The 13,156-nt window shown below is 48.4% G+C and overlaps 1 protein-coding gene across 1 annotated transcript; it reads left to right on the top strand.

Annotated features, from left to right (window-relative positions):
* Nucleotides 1–1,235: 1,235 nt before the first annotated feature.
* On the top strand, nt 1,236–11,857 carry ENDOD1 (endonuclease domain containing 1). Its single transcript, XM_027735573.2, has 2 exons — nt 1,236–1,934; nt 7,557–11,857. The coding sequence occupies exons 1-2, from the start codon at nt 1,641–1,643 to the stop codon at nt 8,688–8,690; spliced, it is 1,428 nt and encodes a 475-aa protein (XP_027591374.1). The 5' UTR covers nt 1,236–1,640; the 3' UTR covers nt 8,691–11,857.
* The last annotated feature ends 1,299 nt before the right edge of the window (nt 11,858–13,156 follow it).

Raw genomic sequence — 13,156 nt, 5'->3', positions numbered from 1 at the left:
ATACTTTCTTCTGCTGCCCAGGTAATTTCAAGTCTGGGATCAGAAAAACATCTAATAGCTAAGGTTTAGCTTCAGCTCTTGATTTCCCAAGAGCCTTTTTACATCCAGGAAAATGAAATTTTGTGTCTGTACTTTCCTTTCTGTCTCCTTTCCTGAACATGACTAACTCTTTCTGTCAGGCCTGGGTGACCAGTCATCTGCCTGGACCAAAATCAAGCCCACTTACTACATTTCCTGCTGTTCCCAATCCTGTCCAGCCTGCTTCTGTCTCCCCAGATGATATCACCACACTAAGAGATGCTGACGTATTTCCTTGTCTTGATACTTCCAGAAGTCATCTCTGAGTAGAGGAATTATAGAGTGCAGTCTATTTTTAGCCTATTTTTATTTTACAGGCTCCTTCTCTGACCCTGGGCAGGCACTTAAAGCACTCACTGTCCCATTTCATCACTTGTAATATGGACTACTCCTACATTGTATAAGCACTTGTGGAATGGTAGCACTTGGACTTTTTTCCTTGGAAAACACATTTTAAAAGGAACTTGTGCCCTATTGGCACCCAGGATTTTTTAAATTGTTGGCAACACAGCTGATCACATTTCACTTCATGGGTGGGAAAATGCCATTTCTTGACTCTGAGGAACTGCCCTGTCCTTTCCATCCCCACTATTCTGAAAACACCAATTTTTCCTGAAATACACCAATTTTCACTGAAGGAATACAGCCTTTTACTCAGCAGTAGCCAAGGTATCATAGGCAGCTGTTCACTGGGTAGATGGTTGCTCTGCTGAACATAAACTCAGAGGAGTGCTTTCATTCCCTTTTTTTGCCAGTTCTACGGGTTTGGTCAAAATGTTCAGAGGGGTATGTGATCTGAGGGTTTTCGTTCTTCTGCTTCTTTTTAATCTCTTCTGAGAGAGGATCTGCCATGGTGAGGTGATACTGGAGGGTTTTGAATGCCCCATACAACGCCAGGAGAGAGAGGGGTGAATGTCTTTCCCAGGCATCTAAGCAGCATGTGGCTGGCAGCAGTAGTGATTACAGTCACCCCAAAAAGAGGAAAAGTGGATTCCCAGCAGCTCCAATATCTACCACCTCTCTTCTCCCTCTCCCTTGTCCAGGGTTGCGGCTGGAGAGGACAACTAATACCTTCTTTGAGGCGGCGAATCTGACTTTGCAGCATCCCCCTTGACAGCCCCAGGAACATTTCTGGCTGTGTCAGCCAAAATTCCTGCCGGGGACTGCTGCAATGCAGCACACCACACCCCCGCCGGCACTGAGCCCCAGCCTGGACAGCCGGTGCTGCTCAGCTCCAGCCCTGCACTGCCATAGGCTTCCCTCCTCCTCTTCCCAACGAGCCTGATGATTTCAGGTTGCTCGGCGTTATCTCCCGCGGGCAGTTGGCGTCCGCAGCGTGTGTCAGAGCAGCCTGGCGCACGGTCGGTTTCTCAACGTGCTGCCTGCAGAACGCGCTGGCTCCCCGAAGGGATCGGCTGTGGTTTCATATTTCATTTCCCTCACACGCTACACCCGAATTCCAGACGCTTTTTGGTTTCGCTGCTGCATGGGCTTAGAGCATAGGTCCTTTGCCGTACCCAGCGGAGGCAGACGGGGCTTCCCTCAGCGCCGGGGAGTGGACCATGAAGACGTCAATTGTATTTTTGCTTTGCATCTCAGTTTTCCTAGGCTTTTCCCAGGGCAGAGTTGTTAGAGAGGATGAAACTGGTTTTGCTGAGTGTAACGTGTTCTTCCCTGGACAAGTCCCACCCGAAGGATTTACGGAGCCGTTCCATGTGAAAATCTGTCAGCAGTACAACAAAGAGCCACGCTTTGCAACCCTCTACAGTACTAAGGACAAAATCCCCCTTTATTCAGCTTTTAAGTTTACAAAGCCAGCCCAAAGCGAGGAGGAGAACTGGCTGGTTGAACCGCAGGTAAGTCAGCTTTTCCTTTGCTGTAAAGCAAATGTTCCTGCTGAACATTTCCTCTGGGGTGAAGCTGGGCTAGGATTCTGCTAAGGAGGCAGGAACTCTGCTTGTTGAACTTCTGTTGGTATGAATTTAACATGAACGGAACTTATTTTTGTGCTTGGAACTAAGCAAACAAATAGTTCCTTGTCCCAGGTTGCTTATAATGAAAACTGTGAGGCTGCTGCAATGCCAGGGGAGAGGAAAGTCCTCTTTGACACCAGCTGATGTGTCTGTCCTGCCGAGCCAGCTCTCGGGGGCAGGGAGAACTGCCGGTGGGTTAAACATCGCAGTGTCAAGTTGAAGTTTATTCTGTTGCCATTGTGATCGCAGTGTTGATAGGAGTTCTTTAGCTTCACTGAGCCGAGATAAAACATCCATTTGTGGTTCACCAAGTTGATGCTGCAGCTTTTTGGTGTGTCTCTGTGTTGCAGACTGTTGTAGGGAAATGACTTGCTGTGTCCTGGAGCGTGCAGGCTTCAGTCAGGTCAGAAGTAGAAGTTTTTGTCTCCCCTGACACTTGGCATGTTTAAGCAAGGCCTTCAGGATGTTAAATTTAAAGGAAATCCTTAAAAAATTGCTGGTGCCTTAGGAAAGCATGTACTGTTTACCTCTGCTTTTCTTTTTTTGCTGTGTTTCAGATATTTCAGCAGTGATCCTGGGGAATTTTATAGTAAACATCAAGCTACCCTGTCTGTTGAGCTCAGGAAAGATTGTCAGTGTACAAGGGTGCTTTGTTGGGGCAGGAATGGCTGTAGTGTTCGAACACTGTGTTGGGAGTGCTGCCCTCAGGTGCTAGATGTTACCAGAATCAAAGCTCACCCCTCTACCAGGAGAGTGTCTGCTGTGCTTATTTTTCCTGATGTGGGGTGATAAGATACTAAGGCCACAGGTAGTGAAGATAGGAGATCCTACACCCCTGTCTTCACCTTGGACTGTCTCTCTGCTCTCTTGGCTGGGCTTTGAGTTGCAGGAGTTCCTACTGGCCTTTTGATTTTCTCTCCTTCCACTTCACAGGCAGCTGTGGGAAGTGTCTACTTACCCTTTTAAAAAAGAGGGAAGTGTTTTGCATACTCTACAATTATTGAGTTAAAGAAGGGTGATGAATTTTTAAAGCACAAAGAGGAGACCTAGGTGAGCAAGGATTTTTGGTCAATGCCATGGAGGCAGTAAGGTAAAGCTGCCGACATGAGATCCTTCCTCACTTGCTTTGGGCACTGACACTTTCTGTAACCTCTAGACCCCATATTTACTCCTGCTTCTTGTGGCCTGACTCTCCAGACCTGCCCAGGCAGGCTCAAAAGCTGTTCCTGCCATGGAACAGTGGGCAGCCCTTCCACAGCAACTTTGTTTCTCCTTCGCCTTGCTCCATCTGGCTTCTCTGCCCTTCCCTATCCCTCTCTCTTTACCCGTCACCTTGTCTTTGTTCCTGCCAGCACTCTAGAGCCCCAAATCTTGTGTATCCTGCCACAAAAACCTACTGCAGCTTTAGAAATAATTGGTCAGGTGCTACTTTTAGTTGCTCTGGCTTCTCCAAAGCATCGCCGCAGGTTTATATTTTTAGTTGACACTAGCGGGTCCCCTTCGCCCATTGCTGAAATGCAGGTGTCTCAGAGATAGAAGGTAGCAGCTCTGCAGTTCACTGCAGGAACCTCCATCTGAGGCAGAAAAGTATTAGGAAAAAAGTCTGTAGAAGAAACTGTAAGGGGAAAGAAATCTGGACTATGAAAAATTCCTATAACTCAAGAAATAAGTACATACACCCTTCTCAGGTACTACCACACTGGATCTGGGATGACAAATTGGGGAAGAGCTTTCATACCCATTATGTATGTTCTATCAAGGCTAGGTCGGATGGCTTCTGAAGGGAATCCTTAGCAACACCTGCTCTGCAGCATAGTCCAGTGAGGTTATATTGCTGATTTCCTGGGCAATTTTCTTGCCAAGACAGCGATAGCTGGCTCAATTGCACAGTGGTATGTGCATGCACATGGAGATGCGGAAACATAGCAAATAGAAAGAAATGGCGATAGAAGCACACTCAGCACTTTGATGAGGGCCTCAGGTTTGTCATATGTTTTTCTTTTGGATAATGATGTAAGTGATGAGGAAACCGTCTCACCCCCTGCATGCCTACCTCCTCAGGAATGTCTGCCTGAGAAACAAATGCCAAATGTAGCACAGAGGCAGTAATTGGGTGAGAAGTGTGAGGAATGTCAGTGCCACCCACTGCCAACTGGCAGCTGGAAACAGCGAATTAATTCAGCAATTAGTGGAAAATTAGAGAGCAGGAAGGGTAGGCTGATGAGTAGGGTACTGATGGGACTCCCCCGGGCACAGGTCTGAAAGCCTGTTCTGCCACAGATTTCCTAGAGGTTGAGAACAAGTCACTTAGGTGTCTTTTACCTTATATCGTTTTGGTTGTCTGAAAATCTCTATGTTTGATTCTTTCTGTAGCTTAGAGAGACATGGAAAACTCTGGAGTTGATTTTTCCATCCTAATATATGAGGGGCTGGATGAATCACCTTGTGTTTTCATTTGGTTGGTGACTACCACCAGGCAGATGACCAAGGTGGCATTGTGCAGCTATAGTACAGCTACCTCTGAGCTGCTCTTGCCATCTCTCTTGGTAGACAGTCAAGAGAAACAGGTACTTCTAGAGCAATGTCTTTCTACAGAAACCTTGGCATAAGACACACTTTGCCTCCTCCCTGAGAAATGAATCCCACACTAAATTTGGATGAAATATTTCCACTGCAATCAAAGGTATAAGCATGCCTGAGTCAGTAGCAAGGGGAGTGGGATGCTGAAGTTCACTCGGGTGGGGAAGGTGGGAGGTAGCATTGTCCTGCCTTGTTAAATGACCAAATGCAATGGAAGTTGCCTGCCCTAATAACTGTGTGTTGCCATACTTTTAATCCCCCTCTACCTCTGCCCCATTTATGATACTGTACCCCCCACTTAATGACACATCAATATTGTTATGTGCTAACATCCATACAGGTGTTCAGGTCATAATTTTTTTTAATCCCCATCCAATAAATGAGGTGTTTACCTGTCTGCTTGGATCTTGCCCTGAGCTGTTCCAGGTTATTTGGACTGGTGGCTTCATGGGTGACTCCATGAATGCAGATATGCTTTGAGGTGACACAAGCCAAAAGCTTTTTGAAGCAGTGAGGAAAGGTAGCTTACAATGCAGATTAAATGCAGTGCAGGAGACAGCTTGCCTTTGGGGCTGAGCTGGAGGAGGCATAAAAACCTCAGTTATGCATGAGTTATTACAAACCATAATATGAGTTATTATAAGCATAACTAGATGATGTCAGAGCCTTGCACATGAACAGCACACAGCTGCATTTTTATCATGTTCTTTTTTAATTGGACCTAAACAATCCCAATGGTATGTACAAAAGCCTGAAGCTGGACAGGTAACCAGGGACATATTTTCTTGACAGGCACCGCAAGATTTGTATGCAACAGCTCTTAAAGAGAGAAAAATTAAGTTTATACCATCCATTTAGTGTAGGCTGGGAATTTCTGACAGGAAGCAGAGCTGATCTGTCTTGGGTCTTTGTGTCCTTGTGGTATGGCAGCATTTGCCATGGGAGTGAGATGGGATGAGTGTCTCTGCGAGGGTGTAGAGTTCCAAAGGGTCATAGCACTGAGGGCAGTTCCTGGGCACAGCCTCACACCTGTGTCCTCTCCCCCTCCCCTGTACTATGGAATTAAACACACTAGGTGCATCTCTTGTCCCATGGCACACCATCATCTCATCAGAACAGGGAGAATGGGGGGGTGGGAGTGGGCAGGAGAAGATAGTGATTTTGTTGAATGCAAAATGTCAGGCCTCATCAGCCAGCTGCAGCTTGTGAGTTTGACCTGCCTGAGCAAGAGGAGCAGAATAAGTCAGCAGTAGTGCAGAATAAGTCTTTTTTGAATGGTACATTTAAAAAAAGCTATGACTTGTGCATCAGCACATGGGACTCACTGTGTCCTTCCAGTCCTGAAGCAAGAAGAACCAGATGCTTCAAAATGAAGAGCAAGAAACATCCTTCAGCTGGAAGTTGAGGCAATGCAGCCCTCTGCAATGGCCAGTCTTGGCACTGTGACCAGGCTTGGTGCAGAGGGAGCCCTGTGCCTTGACTGCAGGGGTTTGGCTGATGCAGGAGGCCAGCCAGAGCTGCAGTTCCCAGGTGAGGGTGATGGACAGCTGCTGACACTTGCTGGCACTGGCCCTTTCACTCTCACTCTCAGCACAGGCTGGCGAACTCTGAGAAGGTAATGTGGATGCAAACTCTCTGTAAGGTTGCAAGGACGTAGTTGGATGTCTGTCCAAGTGCACTGCAGGGTGACCAGGGGACAGGGAATGACTGGGCAGTGATTCAAGGCAGACTATGAACTGACTACCATAGATGTCTCCGAAGTACAATATTAGTGCAGTAAACAGTTTATCGGCCAGGGGCAAAGGCAGCAGGTTTAATTGGGCCAGCACAGTGCTGGGAGCTGAGGGCCACAGCCTCTGAAACAGAGACTACTGGAGGCAGTGACTGCTGGAGATCGTCTGGCACTCCCGAGCTTCTACCAACATGTTCACCCTCTAATTTGGGAATGAAAATGACAATCTTGGCACAGCCCTCTGGAGTGGCTACAGGCAGTGTCAATGGGAGTGACTGTGGAGGAGACATGGCTGCAGCCACCTGGGGAAGACCGGACACACCCTGACATTTAATGCTTCTGAGAAAGACCTGAACACACCCTGACGTTTAGTGCTTCTCCTTCCACTGCTGTAACTGCCTCCCCCCTCCCCTGCCCCCTCCCCTTGTGCATAATTGCTACCTCTGGCTCCACTACACTCCAGACACAAGCAGGTAGCACAGATTCCATCGAGGCACTCTCATCCATGTTATGCCAGAAGCTGTGCGGTCACTAAGGATGAGTTTCAGACCACTAATGACAGGAGGATCAGACTACTAATGATCAGCCCAGCAAGAGTCCTAGGAACTCCCTACTGTGTCTCTTGTTCAAGGGAGGGAAGTTCAGGTCACCTGACATGGTGCCTGTCTTCATTCTGGCTTCTTACACAGTAAGTGGTGAGAGGTAAATGCCTTCTCTAGGCATCTTAGATACCATGGGTTGTTTCCCCCCCACCCCCCACCCCCCCCCATGGCTTGGATTTGATAGTTCAGAGGGACTGAATTAAGGTGGCATGGTAGCTTCTTAATGAACTTCATGTACCACCATCATAGGATGATGAGAACATGGTCCTGAATCAAGCCATCTATTCAAATCTCTTCTAGAAAAAAGCCAAAGTAGGTGGCTGGTGAGATTCTGGAGGCTATGCTGTGGACCAGACTGGAGAGCTGCAAGTATCCTTTACAGCCTAAACCTATGTGTTTGACAGGGAAGCTAAGTAGAGAATACACTCCTCTCAAGCACTGCAAGGAAAGTAAGGAGGCGGTGCAGGATTTTAATCCAAGGTGTGGCACGTAGTAGCAGTCATAATGAAAAGTACATTTGAAGGCCCATTTTATACATTGCTTTCTAGAAAGGTGAATTGCATCCAGTAACTCTTCTTTCTACTGTTTCAGATAGATGATCCAGAAAATGACTTGCATGAGATGGTGCATGAGGCTGATATCACTGGCACTGTGGCCAACCTTGGTGCAAATCAAGCCCTGACCTCAGACTATGTGGGCTCTGGCTATGAGAGAGGGCTGCTCAATCCCAGCTTGCTTCATGAGGAGGATTTCCAGATGGCCACTTACACACTCACGAATGCCGTCCCTCTAAGCCCAGCTCTGAGCAAAAACTGGCACAGAGACATCAGGAAGGTAGTGGAGCAAGCTCTGATCCCTCACTGCTCCAAGAAGGATCATCTGTATCTCCTCGCGGGTGCAATTCCTTCCAGTGTCCGAGTTAAAGGCAAGGTGTCAGTGCCAGAGAGCCTATGGCTGGCAGCCTGCTGTGATGCTCCGGAGGGATGGTCCCTGGGACTAGTGAAAAAGGTTAATGATGAAAACAGCCTGGCAGACCTCACGGTGGGAGAGCTGGAGAAGCAGCTTCTAGCAGAAGTTCACTTGTTCAAGGGCGACTGTGGGAAAGACAAACAAAACCAGGAGAAAAGAGAAGCAGTATTGCAAGCTGTCAGTCAGATCCGCTCTGGGGAGCAAGTAGAAACAACTGACAACCAGGAGACCAAAGACAGTGGCTGGGTGAGAAAAGTGGCTGGCATCATTGCTACCCCTTTCATCAAACTTCTGGAACTCTTCATCTACGTCTTTGTGGAGCTGGTGAAATTTGTGTTTTATTTTCTGTGGCTTGTTGTCAAGCGAGTTTGTGGTACAGTTCTGGATGGACTCTACAGCTTGTGGAGTGGGTTGGTGTCCTACCTAAAAGCCATCAGCATGGTGCTCATAAGCATTCCTTATGATCTGGGGAGGGTCATCGTCAACATCTTCCTGGGCTTTCTGCAAATTGTTCAAGATGTGGTGTCCCTCACCTACAGGATCCTGAGCATCCCAGTGGGGTTTGTCCTTCACCTCGCTGCTTTCCCCTACTACTCCATCTGTGCCATTCCATCTGTCCTTAAAGACATAGCCACCGGGATTGGGGGCACCGTCTCTCTGGTCATCAATGCCACAGTCGCAGTTCTGCATGGCTTTTATTACCTGGCTGCTCACATAGTCAAACGATTAGTCCCTAAAGGCTCCTCTGATGACTGATAAGGATGGAAACCAAGGCTGCAAATACATGGAGTGAAGGAGCAGTGGGGCAATGCTTTAAGATATGTGGACAAATGCTGTCAATTTTGTTCTGGTATTTATTGTAGTGACATTATGAACTGACTGGGGAATAACAGGGAGGGCCGAGGCAATGTCTCTGGGGGCCACCACCATTGTAACTCAAATTCTGCCTGTTGTAAAATGTTTGGGTTTTATTGGTGCAGGCAACAAAGTTTCTGTGACTTGCAGGTGTCAAGATGCTTCCTCTGGGAAATGCTCACTAAATGTGGTACGAGGTTATTTCTTTCCAGCTTTGATGACACTGAGACTTACACAGTGGCAGTGAGCTCTGCAGGAGCCCATCCCTGCTAAGAAGGTGATGATGGTCAGAGAAGGATTTTAGTTACAGAGGGTTTTCTGGGACTTGAAGAAAAGAGAAGGAGACAAAAGTGAAAGGACTTGGGGCTGGGAAACAGCAGGGAGCAAGGCGGAATGAGGGCAAGGTCCTGATGTTGATTGCATTGCTCATTGCACTGGGGTCCCATTGGTGGAGGGAGTGCAACTGGGTGCATCTCATGGTCCTCAGGCCTTTCCAGACATCTGAAATGGAGTGGATCTTGCTGCAAGGAAAGACCCATTGCCCATTTTTTTGCATAGTGGGAAAGCATTTTCCCTTAGCCATACCAAGGCCATCTTCCCCCAACCTTTCCTTGCTCTCTTGGTGACCACTGAAGGTGTAATGCCTGAAGCTTCAAGATGTGATGTTCCCTGAAGGTCTAAGCCCCTGAATGTCTGACCGTGGAAGCCCTTGTGCCTGCTCCAAAGCTCAGCGGCATCCAGGAATTGCACTTTTGGCTTCAAATCTGTTGCCACCTGCCTTGCCTCCGTTGAGAGCTGACTGCTCCTGAAGCACACAGGGGACTACAGACTGTCAGGTGGGAGGAGAGGCAGGAGGGGGTCCTGGAGTGCAGCACGTGTTTTGCTGTGTAAACACCTGCTGAGTGAGCCCATGCACAAGCAGACATCTTAATATCGGAGGCAGAACCAACCCTTCTTCTGCATTGCTCATCATCTCACTCTTCACCCCTTCTCCCTGACAGCATGAGCCATGTTCCCTGACATCTGGGATACTGGAGCTGGTGCACACGCAGGGGGTTTGCAGGGGACCATCAGGGGTTTGCAGCCACATGAGGGGCACAGGGACATTTGCTACTGCTGGAGGAGGGCACAGGGTTGCTGCCCTTCCCCAGGGCTTTGGATCTCTTGGTGCAGTTGCCTGCAGGAGGGAGGCTCTATGTCTCAGCAGTATTTACTTTTGCTAAACTCCAAGAGGCATCTGGGAGTCCTACATACATGGATCTTTCCCTTCATTCCCATCTCTGTCCCTCCCTTCAGGACCATGTTGGTGTGGACCTCTGATCGGCCATAGCATCCCATAATGAGTCCTGTGAGTGAGCAAGCAGGTGATGCCATCCCATAGGAGACCCAGTGGTGCTCTGTTGGTAGTGGCCAGTCCTGGGTTGAAGAAAACCCAGTTACTAACACGACAGCTTTGCCCGTGTCATGCTGCCTGCATCAAGGCTGAGCTGGGGGTAGTTGGATTAAAAGGGAAAAGGAGATTTACCTGGTTCATGATGGGACAGAGAGTTGTTTCCTTAGCTCAGGGGCTGTGTCCAAGGCAAGCAGATGTGTGTGCATGTCCCAGATCAGCACACCCTGACCAGGTGGCACCTTGTTCAGCAGTGGTGCAAATGGCAAAGTTGGGGGTGCCAACAATGGGGATGAAGTAGGAAGGCTGTGGGATTAGTGGTAAAAAAGGATGACTCCTTGTCTCACCCTTCGTGGGGCACAGCTGGTTTATGGAGAAAGAGAGGCCATCTGCAATCAGTGCTGGCTTTGTTCAAGAGGAAAGGTGGCTTTTGTATGCCAATATGGCTATAGCGGGTAGAGTCAGCAGTGTTTTACTTCAGGGATTTTGGGTGCAAAGGGCGAGGTCCAGGTTGCTGCTCCCAGCAGGCCAACAGCAGCCTGCTAATGCTCTCCAAACTAAACTTTGCATCTGTGTCCACTCAAATATGTCTTTTCTGCTGCTGAGACAGGTGCGGAGCTGGTTTCCCACTCCTTCACAAGACCCTGTCTCAACTCCACCACTCCTCTTGGGCTGCATGGCAACTGTCAAGGCAGGAAAGCGTCCAGCTCAGGTCCCAGGAGATGCCAGAGTGGGGTGACCGGGGCCCCGGCCTGGGGGACCCAGGATCCCCAGCAGCTTCTGAAGGCACGTGTTGTGGCAGTAGCTCTCAAATGCAACCCAAGCATGGGAGGAGGAGCTGCCCCCCACAGCTGCCTGTCTTGTGCCTTCTGTTTGGCCTTGTCTCTGACCCATCTTAGCTGTGAAGTCTTGCTCAGTGGCCAGGGATGCACTTCTTGGGGTTTCTTCACCCAGAGCAGCCTCCCTACACCTTAACGCAGCAACCCCTGCATCCCAGCTCCACTGGCATCTCCAGTGCAGTGCCCAGTCACAGTGATATGGGAGCTCATGTGCTCCCAGAGACAGCAAAGCTGGGGAACCTCAAGAGGTCTGGATTGTTGTATCCCCATCACAGTCGCTCCCCAGCCTAGCTTGGGTCAGGCCCCCAGGGCTCTGCTGTATCTATGACTTCTGACTGCAAGTGGACAGTCTGTGAAATCTAAGGCACTGCAGCTCTGTAGGATTTGGGCAGATGTGTAACAGTGTTATTAAAATTGTCTTCACACACTTAGATTTCAAACGCTAAGAACTGTAACTGTCATGGGGCATTTTTCTTCCTGGCTACATATCTGGGCAGGTGATGGGAAATCTGCCTCAAATGCTGAGCAATTATCACAGAACAAGCAACATCCTGCTACAAAATGCTGTTTGAGATTATTCTTATCTAGGCATGATTTATGGTTCCAGAGCTTTACTCTGTCCTTGGAAACATGTGGTTTCAACAAAATAAAATGACTTTTCCAAAGTGGGGCTGGTATAACTTTCTGTGGTAGTTGCAAATGAGATAATGTAATCCGGGGTGCCCTGACTAATCGAGAAAGCATCAGCAGCACAGTTGTTCTTTGTTACAGCTTGACATCTGATATTAATGGCCTTTTTGTGCTTTTAGTGCTTTTAAAACACCTTTCCTCTCTCAAAACACTCTAAGACTCAATTGATTAAGCTGTAGAATATGTAGGTAAAAGCTGAGGAGTTGCATGCAACAAATTTAGCTCTGCATGTGCCAGGAGAGGGGATGCTTTGATTCTTGTGAGATGCAATGAGATGCAACTGGGGTGCAGCATGATGGCCAGTTTGATACAGAAATCACATCACAGCAGCATGGTTCTTCACAGCCGACAGAGAGAAGCTCCTCTTGTATGGTGCTGTTCCTTGGACCGGCCTATTATCACAACTTCTTTAGAAGGAGAACAAGCACTCTCTGAAAGTGGCAACTTTCCTCCTCTGACAGTATGGAGATCCTGGGATGAGTAAACCAGATGTTGACACCTACATTTTGCAAATACCTGTCTTTGGGCAGACGAACCCCTGCAGCTGAGTCTATATCCATCTCAGGTGTGTAGAAGCTGGTGAGGCACTGGCACAGGCACAGGTTGCCTGGAGAAGCTGTGCCTGCCCATCATTGGAAACAGTTGAGATCAGGTTGGCAGGTTGTGTGGAACTTTCAGCAACATGGTCTAGTGGAAGGTGTCCCTGCCTCAACCAGGTCACCCAAAGCTTCGACACAGGGGTCTCTGCACCTCGAGGTGACCCTGGTCTCTGCTGCATCCACCCTGGGACCAGGCATTGATAATGGAAGAGGGATTTAGCAACCCCAGCAGCACAGCCCTGGGTTCAGGCCCTCTGGGTCACACCTCTGCTGCCATTGTGTGTTTTGGAGCTCCTCACCTCTGTGTGGAGCTCCATCACCAGATCCGTCCCTCCCTCCAGCTAGGGAGCTGCTCTTGTTTGGCAGGGAATCGAGCCATGCTTGTTCACAGGTTATCTCTCCAGCATAGTCGTGCCAGAAAATGGGAAAGATATTGAAAAATAAATACCAGTGTAACTCGTTTGGCCAGAAGGGATTGTCTGGGAGCACGGAAGGTTAGGTGTGTCCAGGGTGTGTGTTAGTGTGGTTGCAATACTGTGGGTTTGGCATGGGACGATTTCTCTTTGCTGCACAGTCTCCTAGGCTGTTGGACTTACTTTGATTTGGGAATGGATTCACTGGGCAACATCTGCCATTGATTTCCACAGAACTGGTGTTTCTAGCCAAGCAGAAATGCCTAAAGACTTTCCAGTGGTGTTAGTGTTACAGCTGTTTGGAAAATCTCCAAGGAAAGATATCCTGTCAGAATGGAGTGATTTATCAAACAGAGTTCTTTTCATGGCAATTTACCATTTTTAGTGGAAAAGATTTTTCAGGACCAGGCTGGAACAAGCAAGGCCGAGAATCATC

This window comes from Pipra filicauda, unplaced genomic scaffold, assembly GCF_003945595.2.
Source record: "Pipra filicauda isolate LSUMZ 115617 unplaced genomic scaffold, ASM394559v2 scaffold184_size3518187_pilon, whole genome shotgun sequence".
NCBI classification, from domain to species: Eukaryota; Metazoa; Chordata; class Aves; order Passeriformes; family Pipridae; genus Pipra; species Pipra filicauda.
Note: the sequence above shows the minus strand (reverse complement) of the source record. Positions and strands in the feature narration are given on the sequence as shown.

Excerpts from the sequence above, each read along its gene's own strand:
- ENDOD1 (XM_027735573.2), top strand. The coding sequence starts at position 1,641 with ATGAAGACGTCAATTGTATTTTTGCTTTGCATCTCAGTTTTCCTAGGC. Across the intron at positions 1,935-7,556 it reads ACTGGCTGGTTGAACCGCAG|ATAGATGATCCAGAAAATGA; the intron begins GTAAGTCAGCTT and ends CTACTGTTTCAG.